General features: G+C 47.3%; 1 protein-coding gene across 2 annotated transcripts in view; it reads left to right on the top strand.

Moving 5' to 3' along the window:
• LOC146868193 (glutamate receptor U1-like) overlaps nt 1–24,140 on the top strand; it is a 162,138-nt gene that overhangs the window by 103,486 nt on the left and 34,512 nt on the right. For both annotated transcript variants that reach the window (XM_085609240.1, XM_085609246.1), the window contains exons 4-6: nt 11,369–11,400; nt 12,516–12,572; nt 14,307–14,486. In XM_085609240.1, coding sequence (XP_085465366.1) covers nt 11,369–11,400; nt 12,516–12,572; nt 14,307–14,486 — 269 coding nt within the window. The remainder of the gene's footprint in view (nt 1–11,368; nt 11,401–12,515; nt 12,573–14,306; nt 14,487–24,140) is intronic.

The raw sequence follows: 24,140 nt of genomic DNA, 5'->3' as shown, positions 1-24,140 counted from the left end.
CTTCTTCTGACTCCCGGCAGAACACAGACTCCCCAAAGACAATCTTGACGCTGTTGTCACCAGCATGACAGCGGCATCATGATTGGTCTGAGCGGCCTGGTTTGCAGCTCAAACAGTGCCTGCGACCATTCTCCACCCGGCTGGGCAACAGTCAGCTAGGACAATGGTAAGTGCGCATGTCTGTTGTTCCGGCCAAAGACGGCCGGCCAAACCATCATGCGTGCTTGTGGTGTACCAATCACTTCTCCTCCCTCCAATGACAGCCAAGACTCGCCCCACCCTAACCTGGCTCAGTACTAAAAGTAAAATGATAATAATGTTGTGTTATTATCATTTTATTTTTCCTTTCTCACTGTTCAGAGAGCAGTGGGGTAATGCTCCTCCTCCTTAGCGGAGGAGCCGCCGCTGCTTGGAGGATCGTTGGTTGATCAGTTTTAGTGCTTTAAGGGTGGGTTTGCTTATGGACTGTTCCAAGATTAGGGCCCGTTGTAGATGCCTGGTTATGAAGTCTTTGAAGTCTGACAATGAGATTCTTCATAAGACCAGAGTAGATAATGTTAAAGTAGTCAAGGTGTTCCAGGATGAAGGCTTTCATTAGACCAATCTTGTGGTCAGTATGAAGAAGATGGAGGATTTTCCAAAGAAGAGAGAGCTGTATATTGACACCCCTTTGCCACTGTGTTAATTCGGTGAATTGAAGTGGGTTTGATATCAAAGAGAACTCTCGTCTTACTTGCGGAGATGGTGTTGAGCAATTCCAAGCTTTTAGGGCAAGACAAAGGTAAGTGAATTAAGCTCAGTGTCACAAGTCTCCATCTAGGTGCTCCTTTCGTGCACAGATTGTCTCGCCTTCATCTGGTGGAAAAGATGGTCCAAGCAAAAAATAAGGTTGTTTGGATTCTCAGGACCATTTATCCAGATTGAACTGGATTTATGTGTCATCAGTGTATGTTCTCTAAATGTACCTATAATTTTCAATGTGTTATGCACTAGGCCGCAAAATTATTGAAACCATCACACAAAGGGATGATCTTTGAGGAATGGCACATAACACTGGGCACAGGGGCGATTCCACAGATCAGATCCTGACTTGCTGGATATGTGTGGTGAGAAATGATTAATTCAATTACAGCACATTTCTAGAAATGTCTACCTAATGTCCAATCCTTTCCAACATATTTGAGTGGTTGACAGTGTTCAGGTGGCAGACTTGTTAGTAAGAGCAAGAACAGTTTTGTGTTCCAAGCAAGGAGGAAAGATGTCCTTCACTTTTGGTCTTTTTATCCCAAACAGGAGGTGATTTAATTCCATGTGTTCTGGAAGTAGGCTTGTCCTTCCCTTTCAATTATATGGTTGAGGAAGGGGATTTTGGTGATATGCCAGCAGTAGGCCAGTCTTTCTGGGTAGGAAGATGTTTTGTTTCAGATGCAGTGACAATGGTGTGTTTCAGGGGACCTGGAATGATTCCAGAAACAAGGGAGAAGCTGTTGTTGTTAGTTGTATCCATTGTGATAGTGGGAAGAATTATTTGAGCATGGCACTGAGAGAGGGCTGTAGGAGACTTGAACACTTTTGTATCAAGGGTCAACCTCAACAGTTTCCAAAGGTTTGAAGAAGTCAAGGCGGGTTGTAAATTGAGGGGCAGATTTAAAAGCCCCTTGCACCACCGGTGCATCACGTTGCGTCACACACCAGCAGCGCAATCTGCTGAGTGATATTTACAAGCACACAAAAAGCCACCCTGCATGACTTTACCTGTGCTTGTAAACATCACCCCTTTTCACGCAACACTTTGCGTGTTAGGCGAGTGACATGGGTGTTGCTGTGGGTGTTCCCACGCAACACCCATGTCCACTGATGCATTTCCAGATTTACGAGGAATCGTAAATCTGGAAATGCGTCAGAATGCTACGCCATCCTAGAGGTGGCATAGCGAGATGCAGCAAGGAGAAATGTTTTCATTTCTCCTCGTTTGTTTCCTCTTTCAATGCGTGCTGCATACTACAGCACGCATTGGAAAAGGAAATCACCTCAATTGATTGTTTTTGTGCGGGAAGGTGCCTCTACCTGCACAAAAACGATCTCCCCACGACGCAGGCATCCTTGCACCATGGTGCAAAGGTGCCTGCACCGGCGCATGGCAGCGGTTTGTGCGCCTGTGCAGGTGGAAGCACAGAGATGCAACATATTGTTGCAAATATGTGGCATCCCTGGGCTTCGAAGCTAACTTGCAGTACCGCACTGCGTTAGTTTCTTGTAAATCTGCCCCTAGGAGTCTGAAGGTGAAGGTTAAAAAGGTTGTGTGAGGAACATGAGGGGCAGTTTCTGCCCATCCCTTTGCCTTGCAAAGAAGAAAAGATAGTGTGGCGGAATAAATCTAGCAGAAAAAATAATTTTAGAACCTGGAGGAAACCTAAATTAATCCTTCAGGGGAGAACTTATTCTCTTAGGGCTAATTATCTTATTAAAGGAACACTCACACTGAACTGAGATCTGGGTGCTTTTTATCTAAATGCATATATTAGTCAAAAAACGAAAAATACATCAAATATCTACATTCACATACAAAATGGTGACACAAAAAAATGAATAAACAAATCAAAATATTAATATTACAACAATTATATACATATGAATCCAACGTATCTTCTGTCTTCCAGACAGAATCCTTGTTGCCCAAAATTTCTTAGAGGGTTGCAATAAACGATTCCTTCAAATCACTATAGTTTGCAACCTATATCCTCAAGATTGCCCTTATCTCAACACCAATCTGGGGAGTAATGCATTTAAACCCCTCTCTAATTTACATGGTATTGTCGATTTCTCTTTTATCAGAGTGCAAATTGTCAGGGCTTACACTTGTTTCAAGCTTGTAGCCTAGCTGTTGTTGAGGAGGCTCATAGCAGGTCTGGCACCTGGTATGTGAACTCAAATCTTATTTTCTTCCATGAAACTTTAGTTGGCTTTGGTCTGCAGGTGGTGGGTGATTTCAAGATATACTTCCATCACTGTTTAAATGAAGGAGCTGTTGTGATTAATGAAGCTTAAGACCAGTATGCAGTCAAAGGATGGTCAGGTAGAAATGGAAACTACGGTGCAGGGTAATTCTGGTACAGGGTAATGCTACCCACCACCCGTATTATACTCTCTATTTGCCCGTATGATTTTATGTCCCGGAGGAAAACGCCATCAGGAAAAGTAGTTGCATTGACTCAGAATCATGTCTCTTTATTATCAAGTATGTGATAATTGGATTCACACAAGAGGTAATGGATATCAAGAGTGTGCAATGTAGGTTGAGTGGGTGTTTATTAATATACGTTTGAAGCGACGGCCTAGAGTTCAAGGTGATTTGATATCTGCTTCGCTGTTGAGGTTGGATGGGAAAAATAATGGGCTTTGGAAGGTTGGGTAGAAGTGGTGAGGGAAAGGGGCATCGGTACTGGATTTGTTTTGGAGGGAAGTCACCCTGGGCGTAGGTTGGCAGGGCACAACACTGGGAAACTGGGTGAGGAAGTCTTGGGGTGAGGATATGGAGACGGCTAGGGGCATTGCAATTACACCATGCAGGTCTGATAAATAGTGTTCCTTTAAGAGTATAGTGAGAGGTGTAGGAGGTGTAGTGTTTGATTCAGATATAGAAGAGTTAAATTTAGTCTAAACAAGAGTACATTTTTTTTGTTTTTGAGGCTTTGCAAGATCTCTTCAAAGGCTAGTTAGTTCTTGTCATTGGCTTACATCTTAATAGAGACATTACTGTAAACGAGAACGAGATAAGAGATGTAACATACAAAATCTGTGACCTTCTTGGATTTTTGGCAGGTTGTTTGCGGTAAATTTAGGCTGAAGTGTGTTTCATCATGTGGTCTATCTTGTTGATTTTTATGTTTGGGGTGATATAGGTATCAGTAATTTGTGTTTCTAAGTATTGAGTTCATAGTTTTGTTTTTAGTCCTTTTCTCACATTTTTGGCTAATGATGCTGGTGGGTATGGTGGGGAAGCTCTTGGGACTGGCATAATGTAGTAGGCGCTTGTGGTATTCTGTGATGTTCTTTCCTGGATGAATGAGTGTGTGATACTTGCATGGTGAGTCATGATAGGTGGATGGTCTCAGACTGTCTAGTGGAGCCACAGAGCAAAAGCCTTGTAGCTAAAGTTGGACCGGAGAGGGAAGGGTCAGTTTGGAGCAAGTCAAGCAAAAGGCATCACCTTTGCCAAGTGTAGTCTCGAGGCCAGAGGCAACACAAGATGCCGACTCGGGAGTGAGCTCCTAATGGACCAACCCTTTCAGACACCCACACTTCTCCAGAGTGGCAATGGGACCTACAAGGACAGCCAGCTACCCAGCATAACAAAGGGATGCAAAGGAGCTGAGCACAGGCTACCGTAATTCTGTATCGATCAATAAATGAACCACATAAGCTGGTGCAGGTCACGGTGAAGAGTTGGCCATCATGAGGCCTGACAGGCCTCCGGGAATGAAAATGAGGCTGCATTAAAGTGGAGTTGGGACTCATCAACACATAAAAAGATGGAAGTGCTACCAATCACAGGGACCATTCGAACATAGTAAAGTGCTGCCGCATCTCTCACAAATACAAAGGCTTCATACTACAATGTACACTGCTCCCATAGAATTCACAAATCTGGAGAGTCTTCTCTGCCTCCCTGGCAGAAATAAAGTATTAAGTAACAAATTAAAGATATGAGATATTCTGTATCCTCAAACATGTATGGGACGTTAATGGTCCAAAGGGGTAGGGTCTTTCTGTAGAAAAACCTTGAAAATGCCCCTACACTAAATCCCTCACCAAGATGTCTGGAGCCCGTGGCTCCCTTCGCTCTGTCCTGAGTGCGTGCAAAATCATAAATACATGCCAAAGGGAAAAACGACATGCTCAGAAAAAGGATTTAAAGGAGTGCTGGGGGAACACAAAGATGTGTGTTCTGCCCAGGCAAACACCCAAGCAACTGGCTTCCACATAAGAAATGGCAGCAAATAATGGGGCCAACCACAACCAGCTTATCAAAAATAACTTGAAGTCATGCCTTTCAGTACTTCGCCAAAAGCTCTCTGAGACATTTTCCTACCAACTTCAGGCTCTAAAAACAGAGATGATGGCACCCTTTGCAGATCTCGTCAAAGTCCTAGCCCATCGGTGCGAGGGTCTCAATGAATGAGGACGATGTAGCCGGCATGAGACACTACATGCTGACTTCCACATCAGCTATTGTTTGCAAAGAGCACGAATTTCAAGATAAGAAAGAAAATGTGGGTACTTGGAAAATCGGTTGGTCAGGGAAAACTTCAGGATCCCTAGCATGAAGGAGGCAGAAGAAGGCTCAGATATGTACTGTGCAGACCTGTTACAGGCCATCCTACATGAGGAACAGCAATGTGTAGTTCTGATTGTGCATTTCACACAGAGTGGATGCCCCAAGGGAAGGTACAGTGTCTTGACCTCGAGGCACTTTGGTGAAACCCAGCTCTTCCAAATTGCAGAACAAAATAATTAAGGAAGTAAGACGATTGGAAGAGTTCAGCTTTAGGAAAGCATGGTTTTCCCGTTTCAAGACCTCCAGCAAAGTAATCTCAATAAAAGATGAGCGTTGTTCCAAATGGCACAGGAACTCCTCAAGAGACAGACCCTTTAGAAATGGTCCTCCTCTTTTGCACTATGGTCTCAAATTGCCTCTAAGAATCACACGATCAGCACTGTTGAGGACGTATATGAAACCCTAGGAATGACTGAGGTCTCCCAGCCACCTCGTCCCAGGAGACGCGAGAAGAACTATGGAATCCAAGGGATCACTGCGAGAAAATCCATTTGACTGGGAAAACTACTGGGACTACCTGACAAGTGAGACATTATGCATTAAAAGACTAATTTTCAGTGTTTATGTACAATTGTTTAATTCCATAATGTTTAGCCTGCACACAGTGGCCCAGATTTACTGAGGGTTTGCGTCGCCCTTGCATCACGTAAGGTGACACAAGGCAACACTTAAGTGAGATTTACTAAGCCACACAAATCCACCTTGCATTGTTTAGTAAATCTAAGGTAACCAAATTATCCCATTTCGCTACCTTACGTTCACCTGCTGCAGGGAGGCATGGGTGGAGTGTGGGCATTCCCACACATTCACCCATGGATTTTGAGGAATTCTCTGAGTTACAAAAAGCTTTAAACTTGGGAAAACTTCAAATTGGCACACCTCTGAGACCCAGGCATTACAAGGAGCAATATCTTTATTTCTCCTTGTACTTCTTTTTTCTATGTGTGATGCATTACGCATCACACATAGTAAAAAGAAAAATTATTGAATTTGTACAGGAAGGTGTCTCTTTTTCCACAAAAACAATCCTGCCTGTTATGCAGGCACCCTTGCACCCTGTCACAGGGGGCCTGAGTTGGCAGTAGGCAGCACACAGTTTGCCAGCACACGGAGGTATCAAGAAATGCACTAGGGGCCTTATTTACAAGCCATTGCACCGCCAGTACATCACTTTTTATCTAATAAAAAGTGATGCACCAGCAGCGCAAGGGGCTTGTAAATAAGCCCCTAAATCTTTATAAATATGGTGCATTTCTGCCATCTCCGTTTCACACAACGCCGTGCAGCAAATTGCCTTGCTAAATTGTAAATTTGATACTTGTATAGCGCACTACTCACCCGCAAGGGTCTCAAGGCGCTTGTACGAATACCGCTGTGGAACCCATCCTGGCTTTCCATGTGAGGCATCCACTCCTGGGCACCCCCAAGGTGGAGGCCAGGCATCCTTAGCGTTGTGGGGGCTGTTGTGGAGATTAAGCAAGCTATTGCCCAGAGTGGGACTCCATGATTGGAATAGGCACCGAGGCGAGAATTATCAGGTCCGTGGAATTTTTGAGCCTAAGACCCGCCGAGGCGGGGGATTGAACCCTGGTCCCAGGCTAGATCTCTGCATCAGGGTCTGCCGCTCTAATCATTGAGCCACACTTCTCCACTTGCTGTGCTACAAATGTTTGTAAATCAATCCCAATGTTTTCAATGGCTTGACACTGGGGGATGTTAAGTTGTTCTTTGTTGGTTGGAGGGGCATGGAGGGAGGAAAGACATTCACTCACAGATCTTGGGACACATTGCCCGGGGTGCAGTCAAACACACTTTGACAACACTCATCAAGACCTGACACTGCCGAGGTTAGTGGGGTTTCTTCTGTAGCAACATTATGGTGAAGATAATATCATGGCCAGTTAATAAATTAACTCAAGGGAAGCTCTATAGTAGCATATCACAGTTTACGAAGTCTCAGAAGCGGTTAAATGCTTATCTGACAAATATTGGGAACAAAAATATTAAGATAACAATTATCGAGAAAAAATATCGGGAACCAAAATAACAAGTCCGCTGTATGTAAACTGTAAAAATATTGGGGACCAGAATACTGTCATAAAATAGGGAAGCATAAACATTAAAAAAATAAAACAAAATATAAATAACAAATAAAACACAATAATATTATTAATAATATTTAACGTAAAAAATAACAATCATTACTAAAACATATATCGAATTATTGTTCTTAATGATAATGTACTGTATTTGAAATGTGAATGATCATATTTTTGATCGATTGAATAAATATATTATTAAAAAACAATATAAGACCAACAAAATAAAAATAGAAGAAAATACAAATTATTTCATTTTACAAATAATAAAAAAGAAATTTACATTTGTTATAAAAAAAAAAAAAAAATATTAACAATCCTAAATAAATAATACTAGGCAAACGTTTGATTTAAAAAAAAGTCAAATTTACTATACCTATTCCCACTTATATAACAGTAGAGAAGGGGTTGGACATTACAGGGGTCCCATTCACTAGTACCACACGAATGTAAGCAAAATCAGGAGTGTTAGACTTTGGAGAGGTTGTGTTTACCATTCCCACTTCAACATAAACAGCAGTTGGGAAAGTGTTAATCTGAAGGGGTTAGTTATACTTTGTGCTCTGCTCTGAACAAGAGTTGTGGAAATGTGGGACCTCATTTATGAAAAGTGACGCATCACTGCGTGAAAACAGTAATGCGTCACTTTTCACTGCGCCCTCCCTGCGACTCCAATGATGCATCATATTTACGGTATGACGCATCATGTCGCAAGGAGTCACAGATACGTCAGTATTTCTGACGTATCTGTAAGCGCAAAAGTGACGCATTGCTGGAGTGTGTCACAAAAATGACGCAACTCCAGCAATGTGTCCTTTCACATGGGGCAAGCCCCATGTGAATGGGCCTGCGTCAGTCTTACGCCTGCTGTGAGGCAGGCGCAAGATATTGACGCATTTGCACCCTAGAAGTGGCGCAGTGAAATCTCGTTGATTTCACTGCGTTACTTCTACGAAGCTTACTTACGTGGGAACTCCCACCCTGCATACATTATACCTGACGCAGGTATAATGTAGCGCAGGAGTTTACAAAGTGACGCATCTACCTAGATGCGTCACTTTGTAAATATGGTGCAACAAGGTCCAGTTTTTACGCCGCTGATGCGTCACAAGAAGTGACGCACCGGCAGCGCAAAAGTGACGCAAGGACTCATAAATGAGCCCCTCAGAATTTAGCAGGGTCTAAGTTACTATCCCCCCTCCAACATAAGCAAAAGAAGGAAAGTGTTTGGCTTTTGAAGGGTTAAATATACTATTCACACCCAATCTGAGCAACATTAGGAAGGTGTTTGACTTTGGAAAGGTCAAAAATACATTTCCAGCAAGAGCATAGGCAAAAACAGGGAAAGCGTTAGACTTTGGAGAGAGTGGATTTGCTATTCCCAATCCAATTAGAGCAACAGTAGGGAAAGAGTTGGATTTTGAGGGCTTAGATTACTATTCCAGCAAGACTCAAAGAAAGTGTAGGAGTTTGGAGAGTTTGTGTTTGCTATTCCTACTCCAAAATAAACAACACTTGGAGTAGTTTTGAACTTTGCTTAGGTTAGATTTACTATTCCCACTCCAATTTAAGCAACACTAGTGAAAGTGTAGGACTTTGGAGGCATTAGAATGTAATATTCTCACTCCAACCTGAACAACAGTAGGGGAAGTGTGGGACTTTGGAGTGGCTACATTTACTATATACACTCCAATGTAATCAATATAAATAAAAGTGTTGGAATTGAGGTTGTTAGATTTACTATTCCTTCTCCATTGTAAGGGGTTCTTACAATGGCGGACAGACTCCCACCAACAACCTGGGTATCGGTCCGACCCCGGTATTACAATACAGGTAGTCGGAGCGCAGAGGTTGTGGGGTAGTACCACTGCCTCCGACAGGATCGAAGATCTTGTCGGGGTGGATTTCAGACTCCTATGTCTACAATGGAGGCTGTGCCTGCACAGCCCTAGGGATTAAGATGTCCCCTTCTGACTATCTTTTGATGGCAGCCCCACCACCAGAAAAAGGCAGACGGAAAGGGACCTATGGGGCCCAAGCAGGACCCCTGACCCCCGTAGGCCACTTTTCAGTGGCCCTGGGGGCACATGCAGTGACCCCCCACACATCCATGCACAGAGTGCCCAGCACCACATGGTGCCCGGCACATGGATGTGCACAGAGAGCTTCATTTACAATATTTCGATGCACAGCAGCACTGCAAGCCTTCCTGCTGTGTTGCCATGCATCAAAATAAAAGGGCAGGAATGCACTGTATCTACAAGATATGACACATTCCTGACCTTCCCCCCCGCGCCAGTGCACAAACAGCAGCTGTGCACGAACCTAGACACCCCTGTGTCATTTTGCAAGGGTGCCTGCGCAGAGGGGATGATTGTTTTTGTGCTGGAAGGTGTTCCTTCAAGCAGAAAAACAATCTTTAAAAGCATTTTTCTTTTTCTATGTGTGCTGCAGAATGCAGCACTTATAGAAAGAGGAAAGAACGAGGAAAAATAAAATCTTTGCGCCTCCATATGCCTCTCCTGGGGAGGCGTAGAATTCTGAGGTATTCCCAGCTTTACAACATTTTGTAAACCTGGGAATGTATCAAAGTCCATGGATGTTGCGTGGGAACACCCCCAGCAACACCCATGGAATGCCCCTTTCACGCAGAGTTTTGCTTGAAAGGGAAACATATTTACAAAGCCATGAAGAGTCACGCAGGGTGACTTTACATGGCCTTGTCAATATGGGGATTCCCATTGTATTGCTGGTGCATCAATAAAAGTGACGCACCGGTGGCACAATGGGCTTGCGAACAAGCCTTATAGTGCCTTTTTCTGCTATTGCTTGTACTGCATCTCTTTTTCTGGGACTCAGCAAAAGCAGCATTAGAAAAAGGTACTTTATGACCACCTGTACGTCAGCCTTGTACTAATAGGGCTGGTGGGACCGCCGACTAATTGTCAGACGGTCACTGGTCACCTGCCCAATACGATGGTGTCCGGCGGTTCGACCTGCTGCCATCGTAATGAGGGCCTAAGCTGCAGTAGGGAAAGTATTGGACTTTGGAGGTGCTAGATTTACTATTCCCACTCCAATCTAAGCAACAATAGGGAAAGTGTGGGACTTCGGAGGGGTTAGATTTACTACTCTTGACCACTCTGAGCAATTGGTAGGGTAAGGGTTGGACTTTGGAGGAGTTACAATTACTTTTCCCACTCCAATCTATGCAACAATAGAGGAAGTGCAGGCCTTTGGCAGTGTTAGAATTTACTGTTCCTACTCTAACCTGAACAGCAGTAGGAGAAATGTTGTACTTTGGAGTGGTTACATTTACTATTCACACTACAATTTAAGCAAAAGCAAAAAAGTGTCGGAAATAAAGGTGTACAACAGTAGGGAAAGTGTTTGACTTTGGAGGGGTGATATTTACTATTCTCACTCCAATTTAAGCGAAAGCAGTAAAGTGTTCATCAGCAATTTACAGCTCATTGTTTTAAGGGGTTCTGTGCTCTCTTTCTCTTTTTCTTGTCACTTTTGGCTTTAATTTTTTTCTTTGCATCCTTGTAACTTCTACCTCTTTTTTGTGTTTGTATGTTCTTTTGTTCTCTTTTTTGCATTTGTAGATGTGTCCCTTTCCTAACAAATTCACCACTTCCTTCCTTCATTATAACCTTCCTTTCTTCCTCTTTCCTCATTCGTTTTTCTTCCGTTCTATCTTCCTTCCATTCTTCTTTTTTCTTTCTTTCTTTCTTTCTTTCGTTCTTTCTTTCTTTCTTTCTTTCTTTCTTTCTTTCTTTCTTTCTTTCTTTCTTTCTTTCTTTCTTTCTTTCTTTCCTTTCTTCCTTCTAGAACTATTTTCTTTCTTTCTTTCCTGCCTTTGTGACACATCTTTGATAAGAGACTTTATGAAATGAACCTCCCAAAAGTAACTGTTCGTTCTTTGCAGGTGCTGAAGAAAAGAAAGGTGGTGCTGATGAGGTATGCTCCCAAAGTTTCGACAAGAAAATTTTATTCAAAATTATACACGAGCCTCCGTTGCACTGCATACTTTCCTGCACACATGCTGTGAAAAATGTGTAAATTTGCTACGCTACATGTTTCTCAGCTTTCCCTCTTTCAAAGGTTGATAGAAGGTACCATTGGGTATGTTTGGTAATGCCTGTCATAATGCCCAATGGAATACTACTAGTGTAGTATACAATGTGGATATAGAGGATATTTAATGGTAGACTATGTATTATGACGCAATAACGCAAACCAGGGACCCTGGGTTCAGTTTGTAGAAAGTTATATACTTCACTTTCATCAGGTTGCACAGATGCAAATTTCACACAACTCTTGTAGCAGAATATAAATGTTTCACTCCCCTAGACATCATTCTAATCAAATATGATTTATGTAATATGCATATGCAAATGGTCTCCTCCTAAACTTAGCACAATCAGGTGATCAGCAGCATCATTCAGGATCCCCTCCTCTCATCTGTAATCTTCAATATCTACACGAAATCCCATGAAACCTGATTGGCAGACACAGATGTCAACATCCAGCAATACAGTGATGAGTCTGACAGCCAATAATTCTAAAGAATCACATTGGGGCAGAAATATGCAGCTCAAGAGTGGTCCATCTTTTTTAGAGGACATCCTGTACACCCTTTCTGACTCTGTTGTCCCCAATCTCTCTGTCTCCTCCATATGTTTAGCTGAATATATACCCCTTTTATTGTAAAGCACTCTGCTACTATTTATCCTAGTTCCTGTTTTCTAAATCCTTAACATCCATACTGAAGTACATACCCAGTTCCCTTTTCAGCCCCTTGGACTTGGTGTTCTTTTGTGTGGGCTTCCTGTTGCTCCATAAATCGCATGACAGGAAGAGAATTGCTCAATGCAATTAAACTTTGCATGTACATATTATCTCTTAAATTGATTGCATGGATGTCCTACTGGAACTGGTGATAAGATTTTAAAATGACCAACTAAGCTTTCACATTAAATTAGAACTGTTGATGAAGAAACATTAATGTTGACTATTTGTGGTGCTTCTCATCAATTAAATCTGCCACTTTTAAATATTTCTTCTGCTTGTAGGCTGACAAGATTGCTGCAAACAGGGCTCAGCAAACATTGACTGTTACAACTATCTTGGTAAGTGGCAAGAAAAAGCGGGGGGAAAGTGGGGATACTGCTACGGGCAACTCGGGATGGGGGTTGGGGGATCTGTCATTCTAGGTTGTTTCCGAACTGCGTCCACACCAGAACAGTTTGCTGTTTGCTGTGGATTTATACTGGTTAGCGGCATGCAGGAAACTGCAGAGAGAAGGCGGCTCTACCATACTCCACCACAGTTGTACAACAGACAATATGATTCCACAAGATCACAGCACTAACCCATCCTCAGAGCAGATACAGTGGCATAACAATAACCCACAAATCCCCTGCCCCAGGGGGGGGCCTCCAGCATGGTATAGGGGCCCATGACCTGAAGAGCTCTTGACTTGGTCCGGAGCATTGTGGCCCCTTCCATGTACTTTGCAGGAGGCCCCCTCAATTTTCGTTACGCCACCGAGCATATAAAGGCAGCGCAGCAGCCTTCAGGCCAGTGAAGCTGGAGTTTTATAGAGACTGATATTTTGATCCTCTATATTTTTGACACGATATTCTGGCCACACGATATTTTGTTCACAATATTCAGTGATCCTAATATTTACGAATAAACCAGCATTCGTATTTAAAATATATATTTTATAAGATGAGTCTCATCTATGACTCGGGATATTAGTTGCCACGTCAATGTACCTAAACTTTGGTCTATGATATTTGAATAATGAAAGAAGGAAGCGTTGGGTCAGATCAGCTACAGTCAAGTACAATAGTGCCACCACCTCCCAGGTTCCCATTTCTGATATTTTATGGCTAGCGTTAGTTACACCCCCTCAAAACTTTGTAGTCACCCTTGGTCATTTTAACCACCTCTCTCTGCCTTTGGTGAGCATGGGATGACACTCCCTCGACATGAACTGTATCAACTATGTTCATCTGAGCACTGCAGGTGAAACGACAACAGGAAGTGCTTTGAAGACACAAAATAAACCCGGAAGAACATCAGCCTTCTATAGTACAATTCCTCTCATCCAAAAAGCTGCAAGGTTCTTACATGTTTTACACTAGATTGGTTTTACACAAGTTAAATTCGCATAATTGACTTTCGTGGGAAATTGGAAGCGGCTTTAGAACATTGGAACGTTGGCAGCTCCATTGAAGACAATGGAGCGCTCCGGGCTAATACTGGCCGGTATAAGCCCGGAGCACCAACATTCCAATGTGTCTTTGTTCACAGCTCTGGCTGTGAACAAAGACTTCAGGGAGCCTGAGGGGATTTCAATCCCCTCGCGCTCCCTGAAGGGCTTTGTTTTGGTAGAACATTCTGCCCTCTAGTGGCAGAATGTTCTAATAGCCTTATAGCCCTTCGTAGCAGGGCTTTACCGCTGTTAATGGCCCGCTGCTGTTGTTAAAGTCCCTCGCCTTCGGCTCGGGCCTTTAACGCTGCAGCGGGCCATTAACAGCCGGTATAGCCCGCTACGGCAGGCTATAAGGCTATAATAGTGCTATGTAGCAATATTTAATTGATTTAATTGTAATCTGAGTGGTACTGCTGCATCCTGCAAAAATGCCGACCTGTCTTCTCCTACTGAAAGACATTGGGAGGCTCTAAAATGTCCCCTACAAAGGGAGGTGTTAGTAAAATGATGAACACTTACATTTAGTTTGACAATCTACCACAAGAGATGTTGTTTTGTTTATGCTATCGGTATCAGAAACGCCCTGCCCATTAAGAGCATCTAGTCCACATGTCTAATATTAATGGGTTTTTTGTTGCAGCAACCCCCCTTCACAATGGCTAAAGACAACGAATTGGAGGGGTACTGCGTCGAGTTGATGTACGACCTGGCCAAGAAGCTGGGCTTCAGCTTCACACTCTCTGTCGTGAAGGATGGGAGATATGGCGCTGTGGACCCAGCTGGCAACTGGAGCGGGATGATCGGCGAGGTTGTTCGAAAGGTGGGTACACATGTCAATCCAAGGTTCTCAACCCTCCAAGAAGAAGGTGCTCAGGCTCGACTTTGCCATAAGGCTCATGCACTCTTATGAAGAAAAGGGTTGTGGGTCTAGGACACCAGGAACAGAATCCCAAGCCTTGGACTTGTAGGTGTTGAAAATAATGTGTAGCCATGCGTGAAGGATTATCTTAAAATGCGTAAGCCTGTTTGGAGACAATAGATCTATAATATCAATAAGGCCGCCTATTGGAGTCGATTTAGCCCAAAACAGATTGGAGGGTCATGAATGCCTAGGACTTAGTCTGAGTCTGAATTTTCGTAATTGCTTTGTGTGGGGCCACATGGAGTGGGAATGTAACTTAATTGTAATGAGTTACCCTTCAAAGTACAATATCATACAGTGTATCTATCCACCAGCAGCATCATCAAAAGCCCCTCATCAGTTAAGATTAATATGTCCACCTTAAGTGATCACTTTTTCACCTATTCACTCTATCAATAATCAAACTACAAGAATAATCGTTCTATTAATACTTCTGTCTCTACAATTGCTTTACATTGCTGTACAAGGGATTTGAGTCAGCAATGCTGGGTGACCTTCTCCCTCCAGGTCTTTAAGAACCCTTTATTTTTTTAGACCCGAAACTTTGTGTAATAGCTTATTGCATCTGGGTGTTGTATTCCTCTTTTGCTTCCATTGGCCTTATTATACGAACACGCCTGAAATTAATAATTTGTAGGTAACATGTACAGGATTAGAGACAGTATATAAGAACCTGGAGTGCAGTAGTCCCCCTACCAATACCAGGAGTCTCACCAGGTTACACCTCTCCTCATCTCTTAGGTTTTGTATCCTCTAACAATGGCATTGTATTAACATGTCCAGTAAAAGTAGGTGTGGTGAATTATACCCTGTGTTAATGTGTGACAGTTGTTGAAGAGCTAAGTGAAAGGCAGAAAATTTAGAAAGAAGGAGGAAGAGAAGAGAAGCATAACTGATGGACCTTGCCCTGCAAGGTTATCCCCAAACTTTTTTGCCTTCTACCTCCTATTTTTCTCTGACCTGTATTTGTTGGTTTTAGGACTCTGGGCGCTTTACCACTGCCGACCAGTGCTAAAGTGCAAGTGCTCTCTGTCTAAATTGTATTGGTGATTGGTTTATCCATGATTGGCATATTTGATTTACTAGTAAGTCCCTTGTTAAATGCACCCGGTGTGCCCAGGGCCTGTAAATCAAATTCTACTAGTGGGTCTGCAGCACTGATTGTGCCACCCACATGAGTAGCCCTGCAAACATGTCTCAGACCTGCCACTGCAGTGTCTGTGTGTGCAGTTTTAAACTACCAGTTCGACCTGGCAAGTGCACCCACTTGCCAGGCCCAAACTTCCTGTTTACTACATGTAAGTCACCCCTATGGTAGGCCCAAGGCAGCCCCATGGGCATGGTGCAGTGTATTTAAAAGGTAGGGCATGCACTGGTGTGTTTTACATGTTGTAATAGTAGAATACTGCTAATTTCGTTTTTAATAATTGCAAAGATAATCTCTCCTATAGGGTAACATGGGGAGTGTAATCTCCATTAGGAACAGAGAGAAATTTGGAGTTTGGGGTGTCTGAACTCACATTTTAAAAATATATTGTTAGAAATTAGATTTCTGGTTGGCTAGGGCATGCGCCAAAGCCAGGCAGAAACCGCCACTCTAGTCAGGGCAAGGGAGTTACATACTGAAGATAACCCCTGCTCACCCTCTTGGTAGCTTGGCACGAGCAGTCAGGCTTATCCCAGAGGCAAAGTGTAAAGCGTTTGCGCAAAACACACAGAGCAGCAACACACTAGGCACACTACAGAAGAAAGTCCACACAAGGTTATATAAAAATAGCCTTTGTATCATCCAAAACACATTAGAATCATAATCACACAATGTACACTCTGCCGACTGGCACTAGGCAATATTTACAGGGGATTATATACAGATGACAGGGCCAATTGGGCCACTGTCAGAACCTTTAGAAAGTACTAGTACTAGTACATATGTAAAACACAACCAGTAACTACTGGCAGAATACTGTACTCAGCATTAGCATGGGTAACATAAACACATTAGGTCTGCATCACAATTAGGCATAAAACACATTTGGCCTAAACATCCTAAACCTCCTAAGCATAAACACATTACGCAATAGGCATCACAAGCATAAACACATTATGCAATAAAAAGCAGTGCACCACAGTACACTGACCAGGTGCATACATCACCTTAGAAACTGACCCCAGGCCAACTGGCCTTTCACTTGAGCTCTAAATGCCCTCTATCCAGAATGTCAGGGCACTACGCTGCCACTTGCAGCAAAAGCTCTGTGCGTCATGCACTGGGGCAGGAGGGTGCAACTCACCCCTTCCTTCTCATTAAAAACAAAATGCCCCAAAGGAAAATGGCACTTGCACTACACGTGCCGTGGAAGCCCCACTCTGGGTCTAATAATCTGACCCACTCGTTGCAGCTGTCTGCTCTCTCTAGCGGTACAGCAGTGACAAAATGAGCGACCTCTGACCCTGCCTACAGGTTAGGTCACCCCCACGCCGCTGCCGCCTGCTCACCCTGGTCTCCTGCTGCTGTCTCCTGCTGCCAGCTGACTTGGCCTGCCCGCTTGCTGCCTCTGCCTGCTCCTGGTCCCAGCCACTGCTGAGCCAGTCACCTTCACCGCACTCTTCCCGCCGCTGCCTCCCTGCGGCCCCGCCCCCCTGACAGCCCATTCGCAGCCCCGCTCCCACCACCCAGCTGCTCCTCCCTCCCATCAGCACTCTTAAAGAGAATGCGTAGCAGCGTAGGGAGCGACCTCTGACCCTGCCTACAGGTTAGGTCGCCCCCACGCCGCTGCCGCCTGCTCACCCTGGTCTCCTGCTGCTGTCTCCTGCTGCCAGCTGATTTGGCCTGCCCGCTTGCTGCCTCTGCGCGCCCCTGGTCCCAGCCACTGCTGAGCCGGTCACCTTCGCCGCACTCTTCCCGCCGCTGCCTCCCTGCGGCCCCGCCCCCCTGACAGCCCATTCGCCGCCCCGCTCCCGCCACCCAGCTGCTCCTCTCTCCCATCAGCACTCTTAAGGAGAATGCGTAGCAGCGTAGGGAGCGACCTCTGACTCTGCCTACAGGTTAGGTCGCCCCCACGCCGCTGCCGCCTGCTCACCCTGGTCTCCTGCCACTGTCTCCTGCTGCCAGCTGACTTGGCCTGCCCGCTTGCTGCCTCTGCCTGCCCCCAGTCCCAGCCGCTGCTGAGCCAGTCACCTTCGCCGCACTCTTCCCGCCGCTGCCTCCCTGCGGCCCCGTCCCCTGACAGCCCATTCGCCGCCCTGCTCCCACCACCCAGGTGCTCCTCCCTCCCATCAACGCTCTTATGCAGACCACGAAGCAGCCACGCAGCAGGCGCACCGCTGGCGCACCGAAGGCGTGCCTAAGGCAAGCCCGTCTGCGCCCGTCTGCGCCTGGACCGTGCCCAGCGCCAGAACCCCTGGACCCCGCAAACGCCACGACACCAGAATCCACTACGACACCAGCACCCTCCACGCACTCAATGCCGGCCAAAACCACACCTGCTTCCAGGCAGCCCCGAAACGGACCCACGGACCCTTCTCCTGCTGCACCTGCAGCTTCACCTGCGACAGAACCACCAAACTTTAAAGGACTGGACCCAACCACCTCCGCTGCATACTCCTCAACACCCGCTCCGCACGCAAACACGCCGTTGAGCTGTGGGATCTGCTCGACACCTCCGCCCCAGACGTGGCCTGCCTGACCGAGACCTGCTGGAACGACTCCTCATCGCCATAGCCATCCCGGACGGCTACAAGATCACCCGCAGGGATCGCGCCAACGGAATCAGAGGAGGAATAGCCATCGTCCACAAGTCCACCCTCAAGGTCGCCACCCACGCAGAGGACACTCTCAACACCGCCGAACATCTGCACTTCCGGATCCACACCGACCCCAACACCACCCTCAGAGGAACACTCAACTACAGACCTCCAGGACCCCGGGCTCAGTTCAGCGACTCCATCGTTCAGCGACTCCATCGCCGACTTTGCCAGCACCCATGCACTCGCCTCCATGGACTACATCCTCCTCGGGGACCTGAACTTCCTCCTCGAGAACAACAACAACGCCAACTCCGCCACCCTGATCGACAACCTCGCCAACCTCAGCCTCAGACAACTCGTCACCGCACCCACCCACGCCGCCAGCCACACGCTGGACCCCGTCTTCTCCACAGGCCCCACATCGCCTTCGACCACACCACCGAACTCCACTGGACCGACCACCGCTGCATCCATTTCACCTTCAAGAAATCAACCACACACCACCGCACCGAACAGCTGCCTCGACGATGCTGGAGCAAAGTCACTGAAGACCAGATGATCACCACCCTCGCCCAGAACTCACCCACTGACCCCACCAACCCAGACGCCGCAGCCCGCAACCTCAGACAGTGGATCGACGACTGCGCCAACACCCTCGCCCCGCTCAAGAAACCCCCCAACAGCCACGCTAGCAAGAGAGCCACCTGGTTCATCGACGAGCTCAAGACCTCCAAACGCACATGCCGGAAACTGGAGAAGATATGGCTCCATGAACGCACACCGGACAACCACGCAGCCCACAAGGACGCCACCCGCGGACATCACCACCACATCAGATTAGCCAAGAGATCCTCCTTTAAAGACCGCTTGGATAACAACGCATACAACAGCAAAGAGCTCTTCAGCATCGTAAAGGAACTCTCCAACCCCAGCGCCAACGCCAACGACATCCCGCCCTCACAAGAACTGTGCGACTCACTAGCCATCTTCTTCCACCACAAGATCGCTGACATCCACGACAGCTTCAACACCACGACCGCCCCGACTACGCCAGACTCCACCTCCCCTGTGAACACCACCAGCGCCAACCGCCTGACCTCCTGGTCCAACGTCGACGAGACACGCAAGGTCATGAACTCCATCCACTCAGGATCTCCGTCAGACCCGTGCCCACACCACGTATTCAACAAAGCAGATGCAGCCATCGCACCCCAACTACGGAAGGTCATCAACATCTCCTTCGAAACAGCGACATTCCCGGAAAGCTGGAAGCACGCTGAAATCAACGCCCTCCTCAAGAAGCCCAAAGCGGACCCCAAGGACCTCAAGAACTTCCGGCCCATCTCCCTGCTCCCGTTCACGGCAAAGGTCATCGAGAAAATCGTCAACATACAATTGGCCCGCCACCTGGAAGACATCAACATCTTGGACCCATCCCCGTCCCGATTCAGATGTTTTTCCCAAATCGATTTTATCCACACTCAGTGTGGGAGGGTATGCTCAGACGTGAGTCCCTTGCTCATTGCACCATCAGGATTCAGGCAAGCCGGGCCGACGAAGGCTGTGATGCCAGAAACCGGTCCCCGGAAGCTTGTTTCCTTCCCAGTATAAGAATTGGCTTGGTAGTTTGGTTTGCCCTGTTCCGATCATGCACTGGGACAGGTACAGACTAATTTGCATGTAGCCAGGTTCTGAGCTGGGATGGTGCAGTGAGCTAAAAAACGGTGATGGATTAAAACCATGATCTCTTGACTTGGTAAGAGTATTCTGCATCATTCAGAAACTCTGTCCATCACCACCCCCTTTTTCCCAAATCGATTTTATCCACACTCAGTGTGGGAGGGTATGCTCAGACGTGAGTCCCTTGCTCATTGCACCATCAGGATTCAGGCAAGCCGGGCCGACGAAGGCTGTGATGCCAGAAACCGGTCCCCGGAAGCTTGTTTCCTTCCCAGTATAAGAATTGGCTTGGTAGTTTGGTTTGCCCTGTTCCGATCATGCACTGGGACAGGTACAGACTAATTTGCATGTAGCCAGGTTCTGAGCTGGGATGGTGCAGTGAGCTAAAAAACGGTGATGGATTAAAACCATGATCTCTTGACTTGGTAAGAGTATTCTGCATCATTCAGAAACTCTGTCCATCACCACCCCCTTTTTCCCAAATCGATTTTATCCACACTCAGTGTGGGAGGGTATGCTCAGACGTGAGTCCCTTGCTCATTGCACCATCAGGATTCAGGCAAGCCGGGCCGACGAAGGCTGTGATGCCAGAAACCGGTCCCCGGAAGCTTGTTTCCTTCCCAGTATAAGAATTGGCTTGGTAGTTTGGTTTGCCCTGTTCCGATCATGCACTGGGACAGGTACAGACTAATTTGCATGTAGCCAGGTTCTGAGCTGGGATGGTGCAGTGAGCTAAAAAACGGTGATGGATTAAAACCATGATCTCTTGACTTGGTAAGAGTATTCTGCATCATTCAGAAACTCTGTCCATCACCACCCCCTTTTTCCCAAATCGATTTTATCCACACTCAGTGTGGGAGGGTATGCTCAGACGTGAGTCCCTTGCTCATTGCACCATCAGGATTCAGGCAAGCCGGGCCGACGAAGGCTGTGATGCCAGAAACCGGTCCCCGGAAGCTTGTTTCCTTCCCAGTATAAGAATTGGCTTGGTAGTTTGGTTTGCCCTGTTCCGATCATGCACTGGGACAGGTACAGACTAATTTGCATGTAGCCAGGTTCTGAGCTGGGATGGTGCAGTGAGCTAAAAAACGGTGATGGATTAAAACCATGATCTCTTGACTTGGTAAGAGTATTCTGCATCATTCAGAAACTCTGTCCATCACCACCCCCTTTTTCCCAAACCGATTCAGATGTAACCACAGCACCGAGACAGCCCTCATCGCCGCCACAGACGACATCAGGTGCCAACTAGACAACGGCGAAACATCCGCCCTCATCCTCCTGGACCTGTCAGCCGCCTTCGACACGGTCTGCCATCGCACTCTAAAGACATGCCTCCTAGAAGCTGGAATCCAAGAGAAGGCCCTTGACTGGACCACGTCCTTCCTCTCCGGCAGAACCCAGAGCGTCGGCCTCCCACCCTTCCGATCTGAAGCCACCGACATCATCTGCGGCGTCCCCAAAGGCTCATCCCTCAGCCCGACGCTGTTCAACGTCTACATGGCCCCCCACGCACAAGTGGCCCACCATCATGACCTCAACATCATCTCCTACGCCGACGACACCCAGCTCATCCTCTGCCTCACCAAGGACCCACACACCGCCAAAACCAACCTCCACGAGTGAATGAAAGTTGTCGTCGACTGGATGAGGAGCAGCAGTCTGAAGCTGAACTCAGACAAGACGGAGGTCCTCATCCTCGGACCCACCCCCTCAGCCTGGGACGACTCCTGGTGGCCAACCACACTGGGAACAGCACCAACACCCACCGACCATGCACGCAACCTAGGATTCATCCTCGACTCCTCCCTCTCAATGTCTAAACAGGTCAACGCCGTCTCCTCCTCCTGCTACAACACCCTCCGCATGCTTGGCAGGATCTACAAGTGGATCCCGACCGAAACAAGAAGAACAGTGACACAGGCCCTCGTCAGCAGCAGACTGGACTACGGCAACGCACTCTACGCAGGAATCCCAGCCAAACACCTATGACGACTACAACGCATCCAAAACGCCTCCGCCCAACTCATCGTCTACGTCCCCCGCCGCAGCCACATCACCCCCCACCTGAGAGACCTACACTGGCTCCCCATCGAAAAGAGGATCACCTTCAAGCTCCTCATCCATGCACACAAAGCACTCCACAACGCCGGACCAGCCTACCTGAACAGCAGACTCAGCTTCCACACCCCCACCTGCCCGCTCCGCTCCGCCAGCCTCGCCCTCGCCACCATCCCCCGCATCTGACAAACGACCTCCGGCGGCAGATCCTTCTCCTACCTCGCCGCCAAGACCTGGAACACCCTCCCTACCCACATACGGCAGACCCAAGACCTACTCCTCTTCAGAAGACTCCTCAAGACCTGGCTCTTCGAACAGTAGCAGCACCCCCCCTCCCCTCAGTGCCTTGAGACCCTCATGGGTAAGTAGCGCACTTTACAAGTACTCTGATTGATTGATTGATTGATTGAATGTAGGCCAAAAATGGGCACTGGCACCAACTATGCCCGGAATGTCCCACTCCGGGACCTCTGAATGCCAAATAACCCCCACTTTGGAGCGTCCAATTCTCCTGCGGGACCGCTCAGGAAAACAGGCACCGACAATGTGACTCGAGGAGCCCCTCTCACCTGGGCTTCCCTGGGGGCTCTTCTGGGCGGCGGCAATGAGGGACTTCAGTCGGGAAGAGGGCACCAACACTATGCCTCGGCCGGCTGCTCTCCCAGGCCTCTTGAGATCCGCCTCTCCCTCTCCTTACTTCACCCTGTCCCTCTCCTGAGACACCGGAGTTCGGCCTGCGGGGTGGGCTCCAGCTAGAGGAGAACAGACACGGGGTGGGCTCCCGCCACAAAATCGGCATAAACACGGGGTAGGCTCCCGCTCTCCCCACCAGCAGCATGGGGTAATTCCTACGCTGGGATTCCCTCTGTTGACACTGCAGCAGCACGCTGCAAGGCACCAGCGCTCCTCTTCAGATTAAAAGTAAAGGGCTCACAAGGCGCTAGAGTCCTCAAGGTTCCAGGCGCACAGCTGGGCCCAGGCTGGCCAGCACACAGGGCCCTCCAGCAGGGAGGCAGTCCCTTGTGGCGGTTCCTCCTGGGGCGCAGCAGCAGCAAGCCCCACGTCACAAGGAAGCACAGGAACAGCACCTCACATGGGGTCACAGCCCCTATATTTATATCACATTTCTTTTGTCTGCTCTGGCACAGGGCTTGGAGGAACCAGTCCTAACTGGTTCTGGGGAGTGTGAAGCACTTTGTTTACAGGGCTCCTCTTTCCCTTTGTCAGGTTGGGCTCTGTTATCAGACACACCACAGGGGGGCGGAGCCAGCATTCACATAGGCAGGCTCAGACCTATTCGGGGTCAGGGGACTACTCCACCCGCTACTCCAAATGCAGATGCCCTATTCAGCCTAGCGCTGACTCACCCTACCCTCCCTGGAACCACACACACCTCACGAGCCCCGGTCACTCCAAAGCCAGACATGCAATCCGCATCAGGCAGGCAAACACAGCACACAGAAAGGCCAACTTCTAAAAGTGGCATTTCTAAAATAGGTATGATAAATCTGCGCCCACCATTGCGTTGCATTAATTATAACTATACCAAATATACCAAACTTGACCACGCTGCTCCTCTCATATCAGGAATTACCACTGAAACACTTATCAGGGAATCCCCAATGCATTCCTATGGGAGGGCAGCCTCAAAGTAGTGAGAAATCAAAATGGCTGTTTGTCACTACCAGGACATGTCACACACTTAAGGTACATGTCCTACCTTTTACCTACAATGCCCCCTGCCCATAGGGCTAGCTAGGGCCTACCTTAGGGGTGACTGACATGCAGTAAAAGGGGGGTCACAGACATGGCACACACTTTAGGTGCCACGCCGCAGTGGCAGTAACACTGCGCGCACAGGCCCTGCAATGGCAGAGGTCTGAGATAGGTTTGAAAGGCTACTTTGGAGGGTGGCACAATCAGCCCTGCAAGCCCACCAGTAGCATTTAATTTACCAGCCCCAGGTGTATGAGATACTACTTTACAAGGGACTGACAGGTTAATTAAATATGCCAAACAAGTGTAGACCAATCTTACTATATTTATCACAGAGCGCACACACAC

The sequence above is a fragment of the Triturus cristatus genome, chromosome 1_2 (genome assembly GCF_964204655.1).
Source record: "Triturus cristatus chromosome 1_2, aTriCri1.1, whole genome shotgun sequence".
In the NCBI taxonomy this organism is placed as follows: Eukaryota; Metazoa; Chordata; class Amphibia; order Caudata; family Salamandridae; genus Triturus; species Triturus cristatus.
This window is presented reverse-complemented; position numbering and strand designations above follow the sequence as displayed.